Here is a 22,894-nt window from a genome sequence, read left to right as displayed (position 1 = left end):
AGTTCACCAGAAAGATACTGTAGGCTCAATTGAAAACTTCATCAGGACCTTCCATAGTTGGACATATGACCCTAGGTTAAAATATAGCTGTGGATTTTACAAGTTTTGGTTGAGATGAGATTGGCTGTCGGGATCCAGTTCATGGTAAGCAAGATAATACAGCACCAAACTGACTGTTCCATGCCCCCAGTCTGGACCAACTGTTCTGTTTTATTCAAGGAGAAGTGTGATTTTAGTCCTGCATTTGCGGGGAGGGGTAGGGGGCGGTATTGTGGTTGGTAGTGACGGAGAGAGAAAAGTGAGGAATTGTTCTCCTCTGGTAGAGTCAAAAATAAGGAAGCCTGAATCTTTAATCAAACTTGGGTTGTACCTGACCCTTGATTATATGAATACCTGGTGCTGGGAAATGAACCCTTCCAGGTGGTTGATATACAGTAGGGGACTACTTTGGAAATAGCAACCACAGTTCCATAAGTTTTACAATACTCATGGACAAGGATAGGTGTGGTCCTAAAGGAAGAGTACTAAACTGGGGGAAGGCCGACTATACCAAGATTCGGCAGGATCTGAGGAATGTAGATTGGGAGAAACTGTTTGAAGGTAAATCCACATTTGATATGTGGGAGGCTTTTAAGGAGAGGTTGATTAGTGTGCAGGAGAGACATGTTCCTGTGAAAATGAGGAATAGAAAAGGCAAGATTAGGGAGCCATGGATGACAGGTGAAATTGAGACTAGCCAAGAGAAAAAAGGAAGCATACATGAGGTCTAGGTGACTGAAGACAGACGAAGCTTTGCAAGAATATTGGGAATGTAGATAGATTCTGAAAAATAGGATTAAGAGGGCTAAGAGAGGACATGAGATATTGCTGGCAAACATGGTTAAGGAAAATCCCAAAGCCTTATATTCATATATAAAGAGCAAGAGGGTAACTAGAGAAAGGATTGGCCCACTAAAGGACAAAGAAGGCAAGTTATGCGCTGAGTCAGAGAAAATCGGTGACATTCTTAACGAGTACTCTGCATCGGTATTCACCAAGGAGAAGGACATGACAGATGTTGAGGTTAGGGATAGATGTTTGCTTAGTCGAGGTCAAGTTGACATAAGGAAGGAGGAAGTGTTGGGTATCCTAAAAGACATTAAGTCTCCAGGTCCGGATTGAATCTGTCCCAGGTTACTGAGGGAAGCGAGAGAGGAATTAGCCGGGGTCCTAACAGATATCTTTGCAGTGTCCTTAGACACAGGTGAGGTCCCAGAGGTCTGGAGACTTGCTAATGTTGTCCCCTTGTTTAAAAAGGCCAGCAAGGATAATCCAGGTAATTAGCGACCAGTGAGCCTGATGTCAATGGTAGGGAAGCGACTGGAGAAGATACTGAGGGATAGGATCTATTCCCATTTGGAAGAAAATGGGCTTATCAGTGATAGGCAACATGGTTTTTGTACAGAGAAGGTCGTGTCTTACCAACTTAATAGCATTCTTTGAGGACGTGACCAAATTGATTGATGAGGGAAAGGCTGTAGATGTCATATACATGGACTTCAGTAAGGCATTTGATAACGTTCCCCATGGCAGGCTGACGGAGAAAGTGAAGTCACGTGGGGTCCAGGGTGTGCTAGCTAGATGGATAAAAAAATTGGCTGGGCAACAGGAGACAGAGGGTAGTAGTAGAAGGGAGTTTCTCAAATTGGAGACCTGTAACCAGTGGTGTTCCACAGGGATCTGTGCTGGGACCACTGTTGTTTGTGATATATGTAAATGATCTGGAGGAAGGTGTAGGTGGTCTGATCAGCAAGCTTGCTGATGACACTAAGATTGATGGAGTAGCAGATAGTGAAGGGGACTGTCAGAGATTACAGCAGAATATAGATAGACTGGAGAGTTGGGCAGATAAATGGCAGATGGAGTTCAATCTGGGCAAATGCGAGGTGATGCATTTGGAAGATCAAATTCAAGGGCAAACTATACAGTAAATGGAAAAGTCCTAGGGAAAATTGATGAACAGAGAGATCTGGGTGTTCAGGCCCATTGTTCCCTGAAGGTGACAACGCAGGTCAATAGGGTGGTCAAAAAGGCATATGGCATGCTTTCCTTCATTGGGCAGGGTATTGAGTACAAGAGTTGGCAGGTCATGTTGCAGGTGTATAGGACTTTGGTTCGGCCACATTTGGAGTACTGTGTACAGTTCTGGTCACCACATTACCAAAAGGATGTGGATGCTTTGGAGAGGGTGCAGAGGAGGTTCACCAGGATGTTGCCTGGTATGGAGGGTGCTAGCTATGAAGAGAGGTTGAATAGATTAGGATTATTTTCATTTGAAAGACGGAGATTGAGGGGAGACCTGATTGAGGTCTACAAAATCATGAGGGGTATAGACAGGGTGGATAGCAAGAAGCTTTTTCCCCAGAGTGGGGGACTCAATTACTAGGGGTTATGAGTTCAAAGTGAGAGGAGGAAAGTTTATGGAGATATGCGGGGAAAGTTCTTTACACAGGGTGGTGGGTGCCTGGAACGCGTTGCCAGCGGAGGTGGTAGATGCAGACATGTTAGCGTCTTTTAAGATATATTTGGACAGGTACATGGATGGGCAGGGAGCAAATGGACACAGACCCTTAGAAAATAGATGACGGGTTAGACAGAGGATCTTGATCGGCGCAGGCTTGGAGGGCCAAAGGGCCTGTTCCTGTGCTGTAGGTTTCTTTGTTTGTTTGTTGATATACTATTGCTTGCATTAGTATCTAAAATGGATAGTTTTGGAACCTTCAGTACTTACTTTACACTTAATGAACATAAAGTTCATGCACAAGTAGAAAAAGATTTCAGCTTGGCATTAATGGGAGGCTCTCACATGAATGATTGTTTGGAAAATGTTCCTTATACCAACCTGACATGAAGCAAAAACACACTACTTATTACTGAAGATGACCAAATACATTGCATCTCTTCTGGGTAGAGCAGTGGGCCAAATGTGAAGAGAAACAAATTTGCTGGAAAAGCTCAGCACGTCTGGCAGCATCTCTGAAGGAAAAAACAGAGTTAACGTTTAACTGAGTTCTGAGGAAGGGGCACTGGACCCAACATGTTAACTCTGATTTAATGTTTTGGGTCTAGTGACCCTTCCTCAGAACTCAGTTAAATGTTAAATCTGTTTTTTCCTTCACAGATGCTGCAAGACCTGCTGAGCTTTTCCAGCAAATTTGTTTTTCTTCCTAATCTACAGCATCTGTAGTTCTTTTGGTTATTATTACCAAATGTGAAGACTGATAGTTGGAGCAACTTTTCAAAGATTGAGTAATAACGAAAGCAATTTTTTAAATGTAAGAACTGAAAAAAACTGCAAATGCTGGAAATCAGAAACAAAAACTGGAAGTGCTAAAATAGCTCAGCAGATCTGGCAGCGCCTGTGAAGAGAAATCACAGTTTAACATTTCAGGTCTGATTACCCTTCCTGAGCTTCCAGTTCCTTGCCACTCCAATACACCACCTTGTTCCCTGGTCAACATCTCAGACTCAGCTTGCTGCACGTCTCCAGTGAAGCTCAGCACTTGGGAACTCTACACCTTCGGGACTCTATATCAGATTCAGCAACTTTAGGGCTTGAACTTTTTCCATGTCCTTGCCCCAAACCCCATACCTCAGGCCTTGTCATCACATGGTCTGTTATTACACACAATGCATTGTTAGTCACTAACAGTCCCTATTAACAGCTATTCACCCTCCCAGCCTGATCATTATCCACTCCTTTGTCTGTCTTCTCTCTCTTTGGGTTCTATCTCCACCTATTAATTACTCCTTACCACCTCCCCCCACCCTATATTCTGCATAAAAAAACAATCTTTTCCTAGCCAGCATTCGTTCTGAGGAAGGGTTGCTGGATCTGAAACATTAACTCTGATTTCTCTGTACAGATGCTGCCAAACCTGTTGAGCTTTATCAGCAAATTTTTGTTCTTGCTTTTTTTTTACAATTGGATCAGTTTGATTGTTTACTTGAATTTAAGGATGTTTAATGGCACTTTTTTATCCAGGTTGGCCCAGATGGAGAGAACGAATGGCTCTCTGCTTACAGACAGTAGCTCAACCACAGGAAGTATGTAAGTAATTTGAAGAATTAGAATTATAGGGTGGTTATTATAGAGGAGGAGAACTTCCAGCATGTTATTAATTCGAATAATTAGTTAGTCCCAGTCTACTGACTTTTGTCTTAGCCTTAGATTTTTTTTCTTGTCAGGTCCTTATTCTATTTCTATCTGAAAGTTACGGTTGAATCTGCCTTCGCCACACTCCCAGGCACTATATTGCATATCCTAATCATTTATGGCATCAAAAAAATGTGTGCACCTATTGCCGTTTGTTCTTTTGCTCATCACTTGATATCCTTTTGAGTTTTGGTCCTTTTGCCAATGGGAAGAATTTCTCTTTGTCTACATTGTCTAGACCCATCAAGATTTTGAACAACTTTACCAAAGCTCATCATCACCTGCCATCCTTAAAGGAGAACTGTCCCAGATTATTTTATTTCATACACATTAGTGAAGTCTCACTTTTCTGGAGCCATTCATGTAAATCTTCTCTGTATCTTGCCTAATGTCTTTTATGCCATTCCTAACGTGTAATACCCAGAATTGAACACATTACTTTAGTGAAGCCAAACCATCCCCTTTTAACAAACTTGCTGATGTGCTTTCCCTGGAATCACCACTGCAGACTTTCCTTGAGTCTGGTAAACAATCTTACACTGCAATTTTCTGTTTCCTGATATCCATCTAGTTTTCATCCTAGCTGCCAATGTCCTTTTTATTCCATGGGCTTTAACTTGGCTGTTAAGTCACACTTTATAAAAACAGTTTTGGAAATTCATCTGTAAAATTACCTTCCTCAACCATCTGTGCTATCTCATCAAAAAATCTAATCAAATTAATTGAAGATGATTTGTCTTTAACAAATCATGCTAATTTTCCTTAATTAATCCACCAACTACATGTCTTTGTTAATTTTAACATTATTTTTTCTAAAAGATTTTCCAACACCAAGATGAAAGCCATTGGTCTTTGTTTGCTGAATTTACCCTGACGTGTTGTTTTGAATAAAGGTGTAATTTTACAATTCTCCAATCCTCTACTGCCATTCCTGCATCTAATGAGGATTACAAGATCATGGTAGGCGATGGCCTTGTGGTATTATCGCTAGACTGTTAATCCAGAAACCCAGTTGATATTCTGGGGACCCGGGTTTGAATTAAAAAATAAAGTCTGGAATTAAGAATCTACTGATCACCATGAAATCATTGTTGATTGTCGGAAAAACCCATCTGGTTCGCTAATGTCCTTCAAGGGAGGAAATCTGCCACCCTCACCTGGTCTGGCTACATGTGACTCCAGACCACAGCAATGAGATTGACTCTCAAATGCCCTCTAAAATGGCTGAGCAAGCCACTCAGTTGTACCAACCGCTACTTAGACTCAAAGAAATTAAACTGGATGAATCACCAGCATTGACCGAGGCACCAGAAAAGACAACGGCAGAAACCGCCCTGTCGACCATGCAAAGTCCTCCTCACTAACATCTGGGGGTTAGTGCCAAGATTGGGAGAACTGTCTCATAGATTAGTTAATCAACAGTCTGACACAGTCATACTCACAGAATTATATCTTTCACACAATGTCCCAGACTCCACCATCACCATCCCTGCATATGTCCTCTCTCACCGGCAGGACAGACCCAGCAGAGGTGGCGGCTCAGTGGTATACAGTCAGGACAGTGTTGCTCTAGGAGTCCTCAGCATTGACTCTAGACCCCATGAAGCCTCATGGCTTCAAGTTAAACATGGCCAAGGAAAGCTCTTGCTGATTACCACGTACCGTCCTCCCTCAGCTGATGAATCAGTACTCTGCAATGTTGAACAACACTTAGAGGAAGCACTGAGGATGGCAAGGGCACAAAATGTATTCTGGGTGGGGGATTTCAATATCCACCGCTAAGAGTGGCTCAGCGCCAGTGCTACTGGTCGAGCTAGTCAGATCCCAAAGGACACAGCTGCCAGACTGGGTCTGCGGCAGGTGGTGAGGGAGCCAACAAGAGGGAAAAACATACTTGACCTCATCCTTACTAATCTTCCAGCTGCAATTGCATCTGTCCATGAAAGTATTGGTAAGAGCAACCATTGCACAGCCCTTGTGGAACAAAGTCCTGCCTTCACATTGAGAACAACCTCCATCGTGTGTGTGGCACTATCACCGCGGTAAATGGGACAGACTTCACGTAGATCTAGCCTCTCAAGACTGGGCATCTATGAGGTGCTGTGGGCCATCAACAGCAGCAGAATTGTACTCCAACACAATCTGTAACGTCATGGCCCATTGTGTCCCACACTCAACCATTACCATCAAGCCAAGGGATCAACCCTAGTTCAATGAAAAGTGCAGGAGGGCATGATAGGAACAGCACCAGGCTTACCTGAAGTTGAGGTAGCAACCTGGTAAAGCCACCAAACAGAACTACTTTCATGCCAAACAGCGAAAGCAACAAGTGATAGACAGACCTAAGCGATCCCACAACAACGGATCTGATCTAAGCTCTGCAGCCCTGCCACATCCAGTTGTGAATGGTGGTGGACAATTAAAACAACTCACTGGAGGAGGAGGCTCCACAAACATTCCCATCCTCAATGATGGAAGAGGCCAGCACATCGGTGCAAAAGATAAGGCTGAAGCATTTGCAGGAGTCTTCAGCCAAAAGTGCTGAGTGGATGATCCATCTTGGCCTCCTCCAGTGGTCCCCAGCATTACAAATATCAATTTTCAGCCAGTTCAGTTCACTCCATGTGATATCAAGAAATGGTTGGAGACACTGGATACTGCAAAGGCTATGGGCTGTGGCAGCATTCTGGCAATAGTACTGAAGATTTGTGCTCCAGAACTTGCCACTCCCTTAATCAAGCTGCTCCAGTACAGTTACTGGGATCTGCCTGACAATGTGGAAAATTGCGCAAGTATGTCCTATACACAAAAAGCAGGACAAATCCAACCCGGCCACTTAACGCCCCGTCAATCTACTTTCGATCATCAGTAAAGTGATGGAAGGTGTCATCAACAGTGCAGCACCCAAGCAGCACCTGCTCAGAAATAACCTGCTTAGTTAGGGCCAGTTTGGGTTCTGCTGGGGCCACTCAGCTCCTGATCTCATCACAGCCTTGGTTCAAACATGGACAAAACAGCTGACTTACAGAGCTGAGGTGAGAGTGACAACCCTTCACATCAAGGCTGCATTCGACTGAATGTGGCATCAAAGACCCCTAGAGAAACTGGAATCAATGGGTATCGGGGGCAAATGCTCCAGCAGTTGGAGTCATACCTGACACGTAGGAAGTTGGTCGTGGTTGTGGGAGGTCAATCATCTCAGCTCCAGGAGATCGCTGCAGGAGTTCCTCAGGGTAGTGTCCTAGGCCCAACCATCTTCAGCTGCTTCATTAATGACCTTCCCTCCATCATAAGATCAGAAGTGGGGATGTTCGCCGATGATTGCACAATGTTCAGCACCGTTTGTGACTCGTCAGATGCTGAAGCAGCCCATGTTCACATGCAACAAGATCTGGATAATATCCAGGCTTGGGCTGACAAGTGACTTTCACGCCACACAAATGCCAGGCTCCGACCATCTAAGAGACAATCTAACCACCGCCCTTTGAAATTCAGTGGTGTTAACATCAAAGCATCCCCCACTGTGAACATTCTGAGGGTTACCATTGACCAGAAACTCAACTGGACTCACCCCGTTAATAGAGTGGCTAGAAGAGCAAGCCAGAAGCTGGGAATACTGCAGCGAGTAACTCATCTCCTGGCTCCTCAAAGCCTGTCCACCATCTACAAGGCACAAGTCAGGAGTGCGATGGAATACTCCCCACTTGCCTGGATGAGCGCAGCTGCAACAAGACACAAGAAGCTTAACACCATCCACAACAAAGCAGCCCACTTAATTGGCATGACGTCCGCAAGCATCCACTCCTCCTCCACCAATACTTAGTAGCTGCCGTATGTTCTATCTACAAGATGCACTGCAGAAATTTACCAAAGATCCTCACACAGCACCTTCCAAACCCACGGCCACTTCCATCCAGAAGGACAAGGGCAGAAGATATATGGCAACACCATCACCTCCAAGTTCCTCTCCAAGTCACTCATCATCCTGACTTGGAAATATGTCGCCATTCCTTCACTATCGTTGTTTCAAAGGCCTGGAATTCCCTCCCTAATAGCACTGTCGGTCAACCCACAGCAGGAGGAATGCAGCGTTTCAAGAAGTCAGCTCACCACCACCTTCTCAAGGAACACCTACGGATAGGCAAGAAACGCTGGCCAGCCAGCGACTCCCATCCACAAAAATGAATAGAAAAGAAGATCATGGCTAGTGCCTAATTTTCACCCTCATGAAGTCACACATTCAGTATTGTGTGCAATTTTGGTCTCCTGTCTGAGGAAGGACATTCTTGCTGTTGAGGGAGTCCAATGAAGGTTCACCAGACTGCTGCCCAGGATGACAGGACTGACATATGAAGAAAGCTGGATCGACTGGGCTTATATTTGCTGTAATTTAGAAGAATATGAGGAAATTGCGTAGAAACATACAAAATCCTGATGGGACTGGACAGACTAAATGCAGGAAGAATGTTCCCAGTGTAGGGGAAGTGCAGAACTCGGGGCCAAGTCTAAGAATAAGGGCTAAGCCATTCAGAACTGAGATGAGGAAGAATTTCTTCACTCGGTGTTATGAACTTGTGGAATTCTGTAATTCAAAAAGCTGTTGGGGCAAGTTCATTATATATGTTCAAGATGGAACTCGTTGTGGGCCTTGCAGCTAAAGGCTCCAAGAGGTATGGAGAGAAAGCGGAAACAGAATACTGAAGTTGCAAGGTCATCCGTGATTATATTGAACGATGGTGCAGCCGTGTAGGGACCAACTGGCTGACTCCTGCCCTTATTTTCTGTGTTCCTATGCAACCATCATGGTCCAGTAACTTACATACTTACAATTCAGCTGGCCTTTCAATGTCTACTTTTTATTAATTGTCATCCGTCCGGAGTCTCAACCATCTCCTTTTCACTAAAACTTTGAATATCTTCCTTCTTGGTAATGACAGATGCAAATTACTAATTTAGTACCTCAGCCATGCCGTTCGCCTCCATCTGTAAATCTCATTTTTAGTACTTAATTAACCTCACTCTCTTCCTATTATTTTTTCACTATTTATATACCAATCAATAGCTTGTGAATTCACTTTCATGTTAGCTGCTGGTGTCTTCCAGTGTTGCTTTTGCTCTCTTATTTTCATTTAATTTCTATATCCAGCATAGGTTTCATTTGTATTATCTACTTGGTATCTGTTAAATGCATGCTTTTTATTCTTCATTTTAGCTTTCATCTTTTTTGTCATGCACAGAACTCTGACTTCTCCCTCATGGAAATATACCCAAACTTTGAAGTATCTTCAAAGACAATCTATTGTTCCATTGCAGTTATGCCTGCTAATCTTGATTCTAGTTTTCCTGGGTCAGATCTGTTTTAACCTTACTGAAGTTGGCCCAGCTTCAAATAATTTTGCTCTGGATTCCTTCTTGTTTGTTTTGATAGCTAACCTGTACTTTATGATACAATGATCACTGCGTTAGGGTTAGGGTTAGAATCCCCAATTATACTTGACAAACCTCATCCCCTAGAACCAGATACAGCATTGCCTCATTCCTCACTGGCCCAGAAACATGCCAATCAAGTACATTTCCCTGTAGACAGCACCCCCAATCCCCAGCCTAAAAAAAACCCACCACCACCACAAACCCCGGCCTATCACTATCCCAGTTTATCTTAGCATAATTGAAGTCACTTTCTATTGTTTATACATCCCTGCCTAATTACTCTACAACTTTACTCTGCTACGTCTTCACCACTAATTGATGGCCTTTTAAGTATACCCAGAATGTAATTGCACTTCTACTGTTTCTGGACTTCAAGTAAATAGATTCTTTGGCCCTCCAAATCCTTCCTCTCTCCCTCTCTGTCTCTCTGATAGGTAAAGTTCTCTGTTATCAAACTAACTCCATTCTTTCTTTATCTTTCTTTCCTGAATACTTTGATTCTAAAAGTATTTAATTCCTCGTGTTGCCTTTCGTTTTGAGTCATTGGAACTGGGAAAGGAACATAAATTATGATTTGTATAGATTACCATTTAAAATACTGAGTGTTAAAATCAATGAATTTTAGGTAATAGATAGGAGTACAAGAATAGGTTACTGAATACAGTTCATGCTTTTGTGTTGTAATTAAACATTACCTGAATTTATTCATAGCGTACTGTAGCAGGCAGGACAAGCATCAATGACATCTATTAACACTTGCGCACGAGGTAAATCAGTTATGCATGACACAAGCTGTGAAAAATATGACTGCATAATTGTTTTCTTCGTACAGTGATGATGAGCATATACTGATTCAACAGTACTGTCTGACACTGGGGAGAGAATCGCCCATAAGTCAGCCCCAGAGTCCTGTGCAGATTCTCAAGTCGGTGGAGAAAGAGGAGCGGGGCGAGTTAGAATGCATCATTGCCAATCTTGAAGAGGAGCAAAGGTGGATACATCTTATTGTTTACTCTTGAAGTGTTCTTTTAATTATGTTAATTTTTTTTCCTTTGAAGGTTCTCATTTATTCTGTGGAACAAACCTTCCCAATCTGGCTGTCATACCTGAAGAAGCTCACCCAAGTTTGTACACCTGCCCCATTGTCTGTCTATCTCTTCTTTGCTCTTCTGAGGCACTGCTTAAAATTCAATTCTCAACTAATCTATTGGCCACTACTTTGAATTTTGTTTTAGTTGAACACTCATTTTCCCTTATGTTTCTGTGAAGTGCCTTAGGATATTTTTCTGTGTTGAATGTGCGATATTGCTTATTTATTACTGTATTCTCCTTACTAATTAAAAAAAAACTGTTCTTAGCATTACTATCACTTGTAAGTTACCAGCCTCCCCCCTAGAAACTGTTCCCATGTCAAGCTAGTGGCTTCTGCACTTTGAGAAGCAGTAGCAAGATTTAATCAAAGGAAGAATTTTAAAGAGCTTGGAACTGGGTCTGCCTGACTGCTACTTAGAAAGAGTTAACAGCAAGGAATGAGGCCGATCGTTTTCTTGACTTTATTATCAAACTCTTAAAATAATTGAAATTGCAACCTGGTGGCTGCTTTTTTGCAAAACAGGATACTGTCATGAGAACATGACAGGGAAGGAGTACTTTCTGGCAAAAGCAGTACATTCTGTCGATAAGTTGGTAAGGCTAGTAGAAAAATAAACTATCTTCCTGTACCATTCTGACTTTAATAATCAAGTGGACTTTTCAAAAGTGATGATTAGGAAGTAAAAGGAACTTGCACCTCAGTTGCTTATTGAGGATTAGACAATTACCTATCTTTGATGTTCTGTTTGAACCTTGAAATCTCTGATTTAAATCTCATAGCCTACCCATCAACAATACAGCTAAATTAACCTTGCTATTCATCGTGTGTGCCTTCACACTTAGCTCTGTTCCAGAATCATCCGCAATTTTGTGGCTTCCAAATTTAATTCCTTCTACAGAAGAAACATCTGACTCAAATTACACCAAAACAAACTCCAACATGTACAAAACCCATTTTGCCCAACCAACATAAGCAAGTTCACTTGCTTCAGTACCTTAATTCTCACTGAGCCCCATTTGCTGCTGGCCCTCAAACCCAGTGAATTTCAAAATCCCCAGCCTTCTGACCCAGAGTTCCTCAAACAGTCAACATTTGACACAGATGTGGTCATTATGAACCACACTAGGGTCCACCAGCTCCCACATGATGCAGGTATAACAAACCGCCAGGCCCTGCGTCTCTAATTATTTAATAAGTTTTTAATTTGTATTCTGAAATTTCCTATGGGTCCTTAGTCTTTAATCTGTAAAATCATTTCTCTAATTTACCTTTATTCTAAATTGCTTTCGGATGGGTATTCAAATCATGAATTTATGGCTTTTCCTATGATGTCACATTTTTAAATTTTCTGATCCCAGAGTCTCCTCCCCCATTGGTTCTTCCCTCTTAGTGGCTTTCTGGGTACCGAGGTAAATATGTTGGTTTGGAACCTTAGGCCTGCTTTGTTCTGGTATCCTCCTCTCTAGCTCTTCTTTCCCGTTATGCCCCAAATTCCCTAACATCTTACTTGGATATTAAATATACTTTATATGCACTCATTGTCACTAAAGCAGTTCAGTTCCATACAATAGCATGTGAAGAAACAAAACAAATGCTGGTAGTTTGACTGTATTCAGCACCAAACCAAATACTATATTTATGTAAATTTGAGGCACTGGGAGGATCCAATACCAGAATGGGCCCCCATTTAACTTCAGCAGAAAGACTTGTAAATGTAATAAGTTCGCCTTTTATTAATACTGGAACTGGTGTGATTATAAATTAATTAATTTGATTATTGTAGCACTTCCTTATTACTGCAAGCAGCAGATGAAGGGGACAATTCCAGCTTTCCCACATGCTCCTTTCTGTGGAAAAGTAAGCTTTCACTTTAGTTACCTGTTAAGACTCAGGTGAAACTTGCATTGTATCTTTTCTGCTGTTAATCTCAAGCCAGTATCACTATTTAGCAGTCATGGTGGACTTGTGAACAGCAATTGGGGATAAGTTTGACTTAGTTCTCTTAACTCCTCCTTCTTCCCTGCCTCCCAAATCCCCAGCAAACCAGTGATCTGCGATGATCTCCCTGTCAAAGCTTATTTGACTTGACCGAGAGCTACCAACAGTTAGGGAAATGTACTCATATACAGTGTCAATACCTGGAGAAACTGCAGTTCTGCAAAAATGCTATGTAGGCATTGATGGAGGATTCACAGTTTGTCTATGTGACACCTATTATGGAATTCTAAATACAGGACAATGAAAGAGGTACCTATAGTGTAAACTAAAATGCAAATTGCTTCTACTGTAACAGAAATCTGCAGGCTGAATATGAAAGGTTAAAGCAGCAGCAAAGCCCGCGAGATGTCAAACCCCTCCCATCACCACCCTTCTCAGCAACTCAGCAGAATTACCAAGATGCTGAGCTGCTGGCCGAGGCTAAACTTCTACGACAGCACAAAGGGCGACTTGAGGCCAGAATGCAGATATTGGAGGACCATAACAAACAACTGGAGTCACAGCTGTGTCGACTGCGAAAACTCCTGGAAGAGGTACAAGCTAACAGGCATTCAGTTTAATGGGAGCTAATAAGTGAAGGTCTAGGAACAATTTCCTAATGAGTTAAGGCGTGGTTAAAGTGTGGTTCAATTGTCCTTGAAGAACGAGGGCATCTGAGATGTACAGGAGTGGAATGCTTCATCATGGGAGCAGATGCGGTGGAGGCGAAAGAATTAGGAATAGGGGATGGAATTTTTGCGGGAATGTCGGTGGGAGGAGGTGTATTCTAGGTAGCTGTGGGGGTCAGTGGGCTTGAAATGGATATTGGTTGCTAGGTGGTTGCCTGAGATGGAGACAGAGAGGTCCAGGAAGGTGAGGGAGGTGTTGGAGATGGTCCACGTGAACTTGAGGTTGGGGTGGAAGGTGTTGGTGAAGTGGATGAACAGTTCGAGCTCCTCGTGGGAACACGAGGCGGCGCTGGTACCATCATCAATCTAACGGAGGGAGAGGTGGGGATTGGGGCCTGTGCAGGTGTGGAAGAGGAATTGTTCCACGTAACCTACAAAGAGTAGGCGTAGCTTGGGCCTGTGCGGGTACCCATGGCCACCCGCTTTGTCTATAGGAAGTGGGAGGAATCGAAAGAGAAGTTGTTGAGGGTGCGGACAATTTCGGCTTGGTGATGAAGGTGTCAGTGAAGGGGGACTGGTCGGGCATGCGGGACAGGAAGAAGCGGAGGGTCTTTAGGTCATCTGCATGGGGAACGCAGGTGCATAGGGACTGGACATCCATGGTGACAATGAGGTGCTGGGCACCGGGGAATTGGATGTTCTGGAGGAGGTGGAGGGTGTGGATGGTGTCACGGAAGTAGGTAGGGAGTTTCTGGACCAAGGGGGAGAAAATGGAGTCCAGATAGATGGAGATGAGTTCGGTGGGGCAGGAGCAGGCGGAGACAATGGGTTGGCCAGGGCAGGCTGGTTTGTGGATTTTGGGAACGAGATAGAAACGGGCGGTGCGAGGTTGGGGAACAATGAGGTTGGAGGCTGTGGGTGGGAGGTCAGCTGAGGTGATGAGGTTGTGGATGGTTTGGGAGATGATGGTTTGGTGTTCGGCGGTGGGGTCATGATAAAGGGAGCGGTAGGAAGAGGTGTTGGAGAGCTGGTGTCTGGCCTCAGGGATGTAGAGGTCAATGCGCCATGCTGCAACTGTGCCTCCCTTGTCAGCAGGTTTTATGGTGAGGTTGGGATTAGAGGGGACGGAGCTCCAGATGTAGCTGAATTGAGTTTGAATGTGTGAAATTGAGGTGAAATGAATGATGAGATCAGCAGCAGAAATTTACACGTTTGATTTACATTCAAGTTTGTTGCCCAGGTCATTGGAGATATTACAGTAAAACTTAAAATTCTTTACAGAGATTCCAAAGCCATTACACAAAATCTGTTGAAACTGAGAAGCTGATTATCTGCTCATGTTGTGTTAACAAATTCTAGACGATATTGATGCCCCTACATTGGAGAGATAAAACATGGACTGGGTGATCGCTTTGGAAAACAGTTAGTTTTTAATCTGTAAACATGACCCTGAGCTTCTAGTTGCCTTCCACTTCAACACACCATCATGCTCCCATTTCCAACATTTCTGTCTTAGGCTTGCTGCAGTGCTCCAGTGAGCCTTAGTGCAAACTAGAAGTATAGCATCTCATCATTCACTTGAGGACCCTGCAGCTGTCAGGACTCTTCAGAACCTAAGAACATAAGAGATAAGAGCAGGAGGAGGCCATCTGGCCCATCGAGCCTGCAGTGCCATTCAATAAGATCATGGCTGATGTTTTCGTGGATGCAGCTCCACTTACCCGTCTGCTCATCATAACCCTTAATTCCATTACTGTTCAAAAATCGATCTAACTTTGTCTTTAAAAAATCAACAAGGTAGCCTCAACTCTTTCACCAGGGAGGGAATTCCATGGATTCACAACCCTTTGAATGAAGAATTTCTTCCTCAATTCAGCCTTAAATCTGCTCCCCCTTATTTTGAGGCAGTGCCCCCAGTTCTAGTTTCTTTCAGCAGTGTAAGCAACCTCCCTGCTTCTATCTTATCTATACCCTTCATAATTTTATTAATGTTTCTATCAAATCCCCCTCAGTCTTCTAAATTTCAATGAGTATAGTCCCAGCCTACTCAATGTCTCCTCATAAACCAACCCTGTCAACTCTGGAATCAACCTGGTTAACCTTGTCTGCAATTCCTCCAGTGCCAGTACATCTTTTCTCATATAAGGAGACCAAAACTGTACACAGCACTTCAGGTTTGGCCTCACCAGCACCCTATACAGCTGTAACATGACCTTACTATTTTTAAACCCCATCCCTCTAGCAGCGAAGGACAATATTCCATTTACCTTCTCAATTCCCTGCTGCACTTGTAATCCAACTTTTTGTGATTCTTGCACAAGAACACCCAGGTCCCTCTGCATAGCAGCATGTTACAATTTTTCTCCATTTAAATAATACCCCAATATGGTGTTATTCCTATGAAAATTGATCACTTCACATTTACCAATATTGTACTCCATCTGCAAGATCTTGCCCACTCACTCAACCTGTCTGTATCCTCTGCAGGTTTTCACTGCCGTCTGTACACGTCCTCAGTACACTTTGCTGTACCATTCATCTTTGTGTCATATGTGAACTAGGACACACAATGCTTTGTCCAACTCTAAATCATTTGTGTAAATCGTAAAGAATTGCAGTTCAAACACTGATCCTTGAGGCACACCACTAGCCACTGATTACCAACCAGAAAAACACCGATTTATCCCCACCCTTTGCTTTCTGTTAGTTAACAAACTCCTATCCATGCTAATATATTACCTGTAACGGTGTGCAACTTTATCTTATAAAGCAGCCTTTTGTGTGGCATCTTGTTGAATGTCTTCAGAAAATCCAGATACACCACATCCATCAGTTCCCCCCCCATTGTCCACTCTGCTCGTAATGTCCTCTAAGAATTTCAGTAAATTAGCTAAACATGACTTGCCTTTTATGAATCTGTGCTGCATCTTCCCATTGGGACAATTTATATCCAGATATCTTGCTGTTTCTTTCAAGTTTATTGATTGAAGAATTTTCTGCACTATAGAAGTTAAGCTGACGGGCCTTTAGTTAGCCGCCATTTGTCTATCTCCTTTTGTTTAAACAGTGGCATCACATTTGCTGTTTTACACTCAGCTGGAACTGCCCCAGAGTCCAGCGAATTTTAGTAAATTACCAATGAGCTAATTTGCTATTACCCCTTCCGTCTCTTTTAGTAGCCTGAGATGCATTCCATCAGGGCCAGGAGACTTTCTACCCTTAGCCCCATTATCTTACCAAACGCTACCTCTTTAGTGATGACAATTGTTTCTAGGTGCGCACCTGCCATAGCCGCCTCTTCATCAATTATTGGCACATTATTTGACTCTTCCACTGTGAAGACTGACACAAAATACTGGTTGAATGCCTTAGCCATTTCCTCTCTTCTCATGAATAAATCCCCTTCTCATCCTCTAAGGGACTAGTGTTTACCTTAGCCACTCTTTTTCATTTTACATATTTGCAGAAACCTTTGCAATCATTTTTTGTACTATGAGTTAGTTTACTGTTATAATCAAACTTGCCTTTCTTTATAGCTTCTTTTAAACTTTCTGTTGATTTTTAAAGTTTCCCAGCCCCCGAGCTTCCCACTAATCTTTGCCACTTTGAATGATTTAACTTTCAATTTGATATCCTCCTTTATTTCCTTAATTATCTGTGGTTGATTATCCCTTTTCTCATAGTCCTTCCTTTTCGTTGATATTTACTTACACTGAGCACTGAAAAAGATTGCTTTGAAAGACATTCACTATTCCTCAATTGTCCCACTATATAGTCTTTGCTTCCAATCTATCTTAGCCAACTCCTCCCTCATCTCATTGAAGTCTCCTTTGTTTAAGCACAAGACACTGGTATTGGATTTTACCTTCTCACCCTCCATCTGTGTTTTAAATTTAACGATACTTTGATTGTTCCTTCCAAGAGAATTCCTGATTATGAGATCATTAATTATTCCTGTCTGACTACACATGACCAGATCTAGGATAGCTTGCGCCTCGGGGATTCTCTTATGTACAGTTTGAGGAAACGATCATTGAACATAGAACAGTACAGTGCAGAACAGGCCCTTTGGCCCTCAATGTTGTGCTGACGTCTGAACTGATCTAAGCCCATCCCCCTACACTATCCCATTATCGTCCATATGTTTATCCAAGCACTGTTTAAATGCACTAATGTGGCTGAATTAACTGCGTTGGCAGGCAGGGCAGTCCACGCCCTTACCACTCTGAGTAAAGAACCTGCCTGCAACATCTGTCTTAAATCTATCACCCCTCAATTTGTAGCTATGCCCCCTTGTACAAGCCAACGTCATCATCCTAGGAAAAAGACTCTCACTGTCCACCCTATCTAATCCTTTGATCATCTTGTATGTCTCTATTAAATCCCCTCTTGCCCTTCTTCTCTCCAATGAGAACAGACCCAAGTCCCATAGTCTTTCTTCATAAGACCTTCGCTCCAGACCATGCAACATACTGGTAAATCTCCTATGCCCCTTTTCCAATGCTTCCACATCCTTCCTGTAATGGGGCGGCCAGAACTGTACACAATATTCCAAGTGAGGCCACACTAGCGTTTTGTACAGTTGCAGCATGACATCACGGCTCTGGAACTCAATCCCTCTACCAATAAAACCTAACACACCGTATGCCTTCTTAACAGCACTATCGACCTGGGTGGCAACTTTCAGGGATCTATGTACATGAGCACCAAGATCCCTCTGCACATCCACGCTACCAAGAATCTTTCCATAGACTCAGTATTCTGCCTTCCTATTATTCTTCCCAAAGTGAATCGCTTCACATTTATCCACATTGAACTCCATTTGCCACCTTCTTGCCCAATTCTGCAGTTTATCCAAGTCTCCCTGCAACCTGCAACATTCTTCCACACTGTTTACCACTCCACCGACTTTAGTGTCATCTGCAAACTTACTGACCCATCCACCTATGCCTGTGTCCAAGTCATTTATAAAAATGGCAAACAGCAGTGGTCCCTAAAACAGATCCTAGTGGCACATCACGAGTAACCGGACTACAGGCTGAATATTTTCCATCAACCACCAGTCGTTGACCTCTTACAGAAAGCCAGTTTCTAATCCAAACTGCTAAATCCCCCTCAATCCCATGCCTCTGCCTTTTCTCCAATAGCCTACCCTGTGGAACCTTATCAAAGGCTTTACTGAAGTCCATGTACACCACATCAACTACCCTACCCTCATCCACATGCTTGGTCACCTTCTCAAAAAACTCAATGAGGTTTGTGAGACATGATCTGCTCTTGACGAATCCATGTTGACAATCAAATTGTTGCTTGCTAGATGATTTTGAATCCTATCTCTTATAATCTTGCCAAAACTTTTCCTACAACAGATGTAAGGCTCACAGGTCTACAATTACTTGGGTCATCTCTACTGCCCTTCTTGAACAAGGGCACATTCGCGGATACATTCTTTGAAGTCCTCCTCAAGGCTGCCTTGACCAACTTGGTTTGACCTATCAGTATTAGATTAAGATCTCCCATGATAATTGCCGTACCATTTTTACATGCCATCAACATGGAGCTCAATAACTTCAGAGCTTGATCATGTCCTTCTGTGTTTTTTTTTTACCCGCTCCATATCCAGCTTCCATCATGACATGGAGTACTTTCAACACAGCCAGCCCATTCTCAAAGAAAATCCATTTTCACCCACTCTTAGTTCTATTATCACATGACATGGGTTGCTTTCAGCACAGTCTAATGTTCTGTCCTAGTCTTAATTGTCATTATCACTTATTTGGCTTCTCTTCTGTCCTGACTTACTATTGATATTCCCTTTGCTTGTCTACCCCTTCTATATTTTCCCCTCCGGATCCAACTCCACCTATTTGCTCAACACCCCTTCAGCCCACTTCAACATCTTCACTGTATATGCACCACATTTTTCTAGCTGCAACCAGTTCTGAAGAAGAGTCACCGGACTCAAAACTTAACTCAGTGTGTGGTGAAAGCAGTTGCCAGAACTGCTGAGTTTTTCTAGCAATTTCTGATTTTGTTGCTGGAGGATATTGTCTCTGGTTTTCTCCATTCTGCCAAAGGAATTTGAACATGAGTACAAACAATTGTTTAGGATTTGTTTCCCTCCTTTATCCACTGAACTGACCGCAGTGAATGTCACCTGACATTTTTTAACCATGGAAATATGCAGATCTGATCCAATCCTGACTTGACTGAACATTTGTGACCAGCCACACGAGTTCAGGTTGTATAATTTGGGGTGGTAATTTACATAATTAAAGTAGTCTATCATGGAATATAATTCAAATTTTAATTTTTAAACAAATACTATTAAAAATGTTTCTTTACATCATATGTGACTCAGTAAGTTGAGTTTGTGATGTCAGTATTTTTTAGAGTCATTTGTTTAGGTTTAGCTGACTCACATTCCTTTTCCTTATAGATGATATTTGACTTAATGTAAATTAATCTATAGCCTGAGCAGAAGTGCATTTCCTCAAGTCATAGATAGCATGGAGGAAAAGCAAATCAGTGATACCTAGTTCTAATTCTCACTAGGGACCAGCTATAGCACCCTCCGTTGTTTTGAACAGCCCGCAGTGCTAAGTATCAACAAAGCATTGCAGTCACTTTCTCAAAACTGCAACAAATCTAAACAATTAGCACCTAATTGAAAATGGACCAAACAAAATACCTCCTATATTGTTGCAGCCAATTTGCTGACTCACAAGCAAAACTACAGGATGATACTTTACTGCACTGCAACAAGCTGAAGCATTTGAGGTAAATTCCAGACCAATGGGATAAACTTTTGTAGACATTCCACATTAAGCAGAGGTTCACCTGCACATCTGCCAATGTGGTATACTGCATCCACTGTACCCGGTGCGGCTTTCTCTACATTGGGGAAACCAAGCGGAGGCTTGGGGACCGCTTTGCAGAACACCTCCGCTCAGTTCGCAACAAACAACTGCACCTCCCAGTCGCGAACCATTTCCACTCCCCCTCCCATTCTCTTGATGACATGTCCATCATGGGCCTCCTGCACTGCCACAATGATGCCACCCGAAGGTTGCAGGAACAGCAACTCATATTCCGCCTGGGAACCCTGCAGCCATATGGTATCAATGTGGACTTCACCAGTTTCAAAATCTCCCCTTCCCCCACTGCATCCCTAAACCAGCCCAGTTCATCCCCTCCCCCCACTGCACCACACAACCAGCCCAGCTCTTCCCCCCCACCCACTGCATCCCAAAACCAGTCCAACCTGTCTCTGCCTCCCTAACCGGTTCTTCCTCTCACCCATCCCTTCCTCCCACCCCCAGCCGCACCCCCAGCTACCTACCAACCTCATCCCACCTCCTTGACCTGTCCGTCTTCCCTGGACTGACCTATCCCCTCCCTACCTCCCCACCTACACCCTCTCCACCTATCTTCTTTGCTCTCCATCTTCGGTCCGCCTCCCCCTCTCTCCCTATTTATTCCAGTTCCCTCCCCCCATCCCCCTCTCTGATGAAGGGTCTAGGCCCGAAACGTCAGCTTTTGTGCTCCTGAGATGCTGCTTGGCCTGCTGTGTTCATCCAGCCTCACATTTTATTATCTTGGAATCTCCAGCATCTGCAGTTCCCATTATCTCTAAACTTTTGTAGAGTTTGCTTACTGTGCATACCTTCAAAATGGCAGGCTGTACATGGTACGACGGATTCTATTTTGTCAATAAGAGAAAGGGCGCATGCATGAATTACACAGGAGGAAAACATGAACTTAAAACCAGAAATGGCTAGAGAAGCCCAGCTGGTCTGATAAGATCTGTGGATAGAAAGCAGAGATAATGTTTCAAATCCAGTGACCTTTCTTCATAACTGGTTTAAACTGCAGTTTAATCCTGGATTCAGACAGTCCCCACTTTGCTGATGTGTGCCCACAGTTTGGGATGTATGAATTGACAAAGTATATGTGAGTAAAGTAAATCCAGACATGATCGGATTAATAGTCATGATGGAGATTTCAAAAAAAATGTTCCCTGCTCTTTAAACTGTTAAAAAAACTGGCTGCAACTGACAGTAATGTTTAATATTGCGAGGTGATGCATTTTGGAAGATCCAATTCAAGAGCAAACTATATGGTAAATGGAAAAGCCCTGGGGAAAATTGATGCACGAAGAGATCTGGGTGTTTAGGTCCATTGTACCCTGAATGTGGCAACGTAGGTCGATAGAGTGGTCAAGAAGGTATATGACATGCTTTCATTCATCGGACAGGGCATTGAGTACATGAGTTGGCAGGTCTTGTTACAGTTGTATAGGACTTTGGTTCGGCCACATTTGGAATACTGCTTACAGTTCTGGTCGCCACATTACCAAAAGGATGTGGATGCTTTGGAGAGGGTGCAGAGGAGATTCACCAGGATGTTGCCTGGTATGGAGGGGGCTAGCTATGAAGAGAGGTTGAGTAGCTTAGTTTTATTTACATTAGAAAGATGGAGGTTGGGGCGGGTGAGGACCTGATTGAGGTCTACAAAATCATGAGGGGTATAAACAGGGTGGATAGCAAGAAGCTTTTTCCCCCAGAGTGGGGGACTCAATTACTAGGGGTCACAATTTCAAGGTGAGAGGAGAGAAGTTTAAGGGAGATATGCGTGAAAAGTTCTTTACACAGAGGGTTGTGGGTGCCTGGAATACATTGCCAGCAGAAGTGGTAGAAGCGGTCACAGTAGCATCATTTAAGATGTATCTAGGCAGATACATGAATGGTCAGGGAGCAGAGGGATACAGATCTTTGGAAAACAGGTGTCAGATTTAGATAGAGGATCTGGATCGATGTAGGTTTGGAGGGCCAAAGGGCCTGTTCCTGTGCTGTAATTTTCTTTGTTTTTTGTTCTTTGTTCTTTAATCAAATAGTTCAATTTAATTAACAGGCCAACTGATGGAGCATCTGTTCAGGTACTCTAAATTGAATTACTTAATGAATTAGTTACTGGTAACTAATCATTGTGGAAGCTTAGCTGAGTTTCAAAAATTACAACCACTTGTTCACTCCTGAATACAGATTGCAGGATCTTGCAACTTGGGAGAGACTACCCCTAATCTTTGGGTTTTTGTATTTTGGCGGTAGAAGGAAAATGCAAATACTAGTTGAAATCAAGAAACTGACCTTGGAAAGAGTTTAGAAACAGTTATAGGTCTATTGAGTGTGGAGGTTACTGTTTAAAAGACCAATCACAGGGCTCTGGGTTTTTATCCTAGTTATAATAAATGAAGGATGTAAAACCTCTAGCACTTGTATCTCAGTCCCCTGTGCCCTACTCATGCCACTAAAAGCCCATTCTACCCAAATTCTGTGGCTTTTTTTACCCTCCATGCCGATCCATGCCCTTCCATCCACTCTACGGCACCTCGTATCCTTAATGTCTTTAGACATCCCATGGCTGTTTATGACCCATCTACAGAATTGGTGCCAACACTTGAGGTCAGCATGGTGGCTCAGCGGTTAGCACTGCTGCCACAGTGCCAGAAATCCGGGTTCCCTTCCACCCTCAGATGACTGTCTGTGTGGAGCTTGAACATTCTCCTTG

At 43.1% G+C, this 22,894-nt stretch overlaps 1 protein-coding gene across 14 annotated transcripts in view; it reads left to right on the top strand.

Moving 5' to 3' along the window:
* The window catches only part of LOC125454807 (utrophin), a 572,019-nt gene that overhangs the window by 516,941 nt on the left and 32,184 nt on the right, over positions 1-22,894 (top strand). For 13 of the 14 annotated variants that reach the window (XR_009446113.1, XM_059648282.1, XM_059648280.1 and 10 more), the window contains 3 exons: positions 4,025-4,090; positions 10,458-10,616; positions 13,012-13,249. Coding sequence is in view for 12 of the 14 variants with exons in the window: in XM_059648282.1 (XP_059504265.1) it covers positions 4,025-4,090; positions 10,458-10,616; positions 13,012-13,249 (463 nt within the window). In the remaining 2 variants the exon portion in view is untranslated. Of the gene's footprint in view, positions 1-4,024; positions 4,091-10,457; positions 10,617-13,011; positions 13,250-22,894 lie in introns of those variants that run through there. The other variant, XR_009446114.1, reaches the window with a different exon arrangement.

This window comes from Stegostoma tigrinum, chromosome 9 (assembly GCF_030684315.1).
Source record: "Stegostoma tigrinum isolate sSteTig4 chromosome 9, sSteTig4.hap1, whole genome shotgun sequence".
Lineage (NCBI taxonomy): Eukaryota > Metazoa > Chordata > Chondrichthyes > Orectolobiformes > Stegostomatidae > Stegostoma > Stegostoma tigrinum.
The sequence above is the reverse complement of the archived record's forward strand: the minus strand, read 5'-3'. Positions and strand labels throughout refer to the sequence as shown.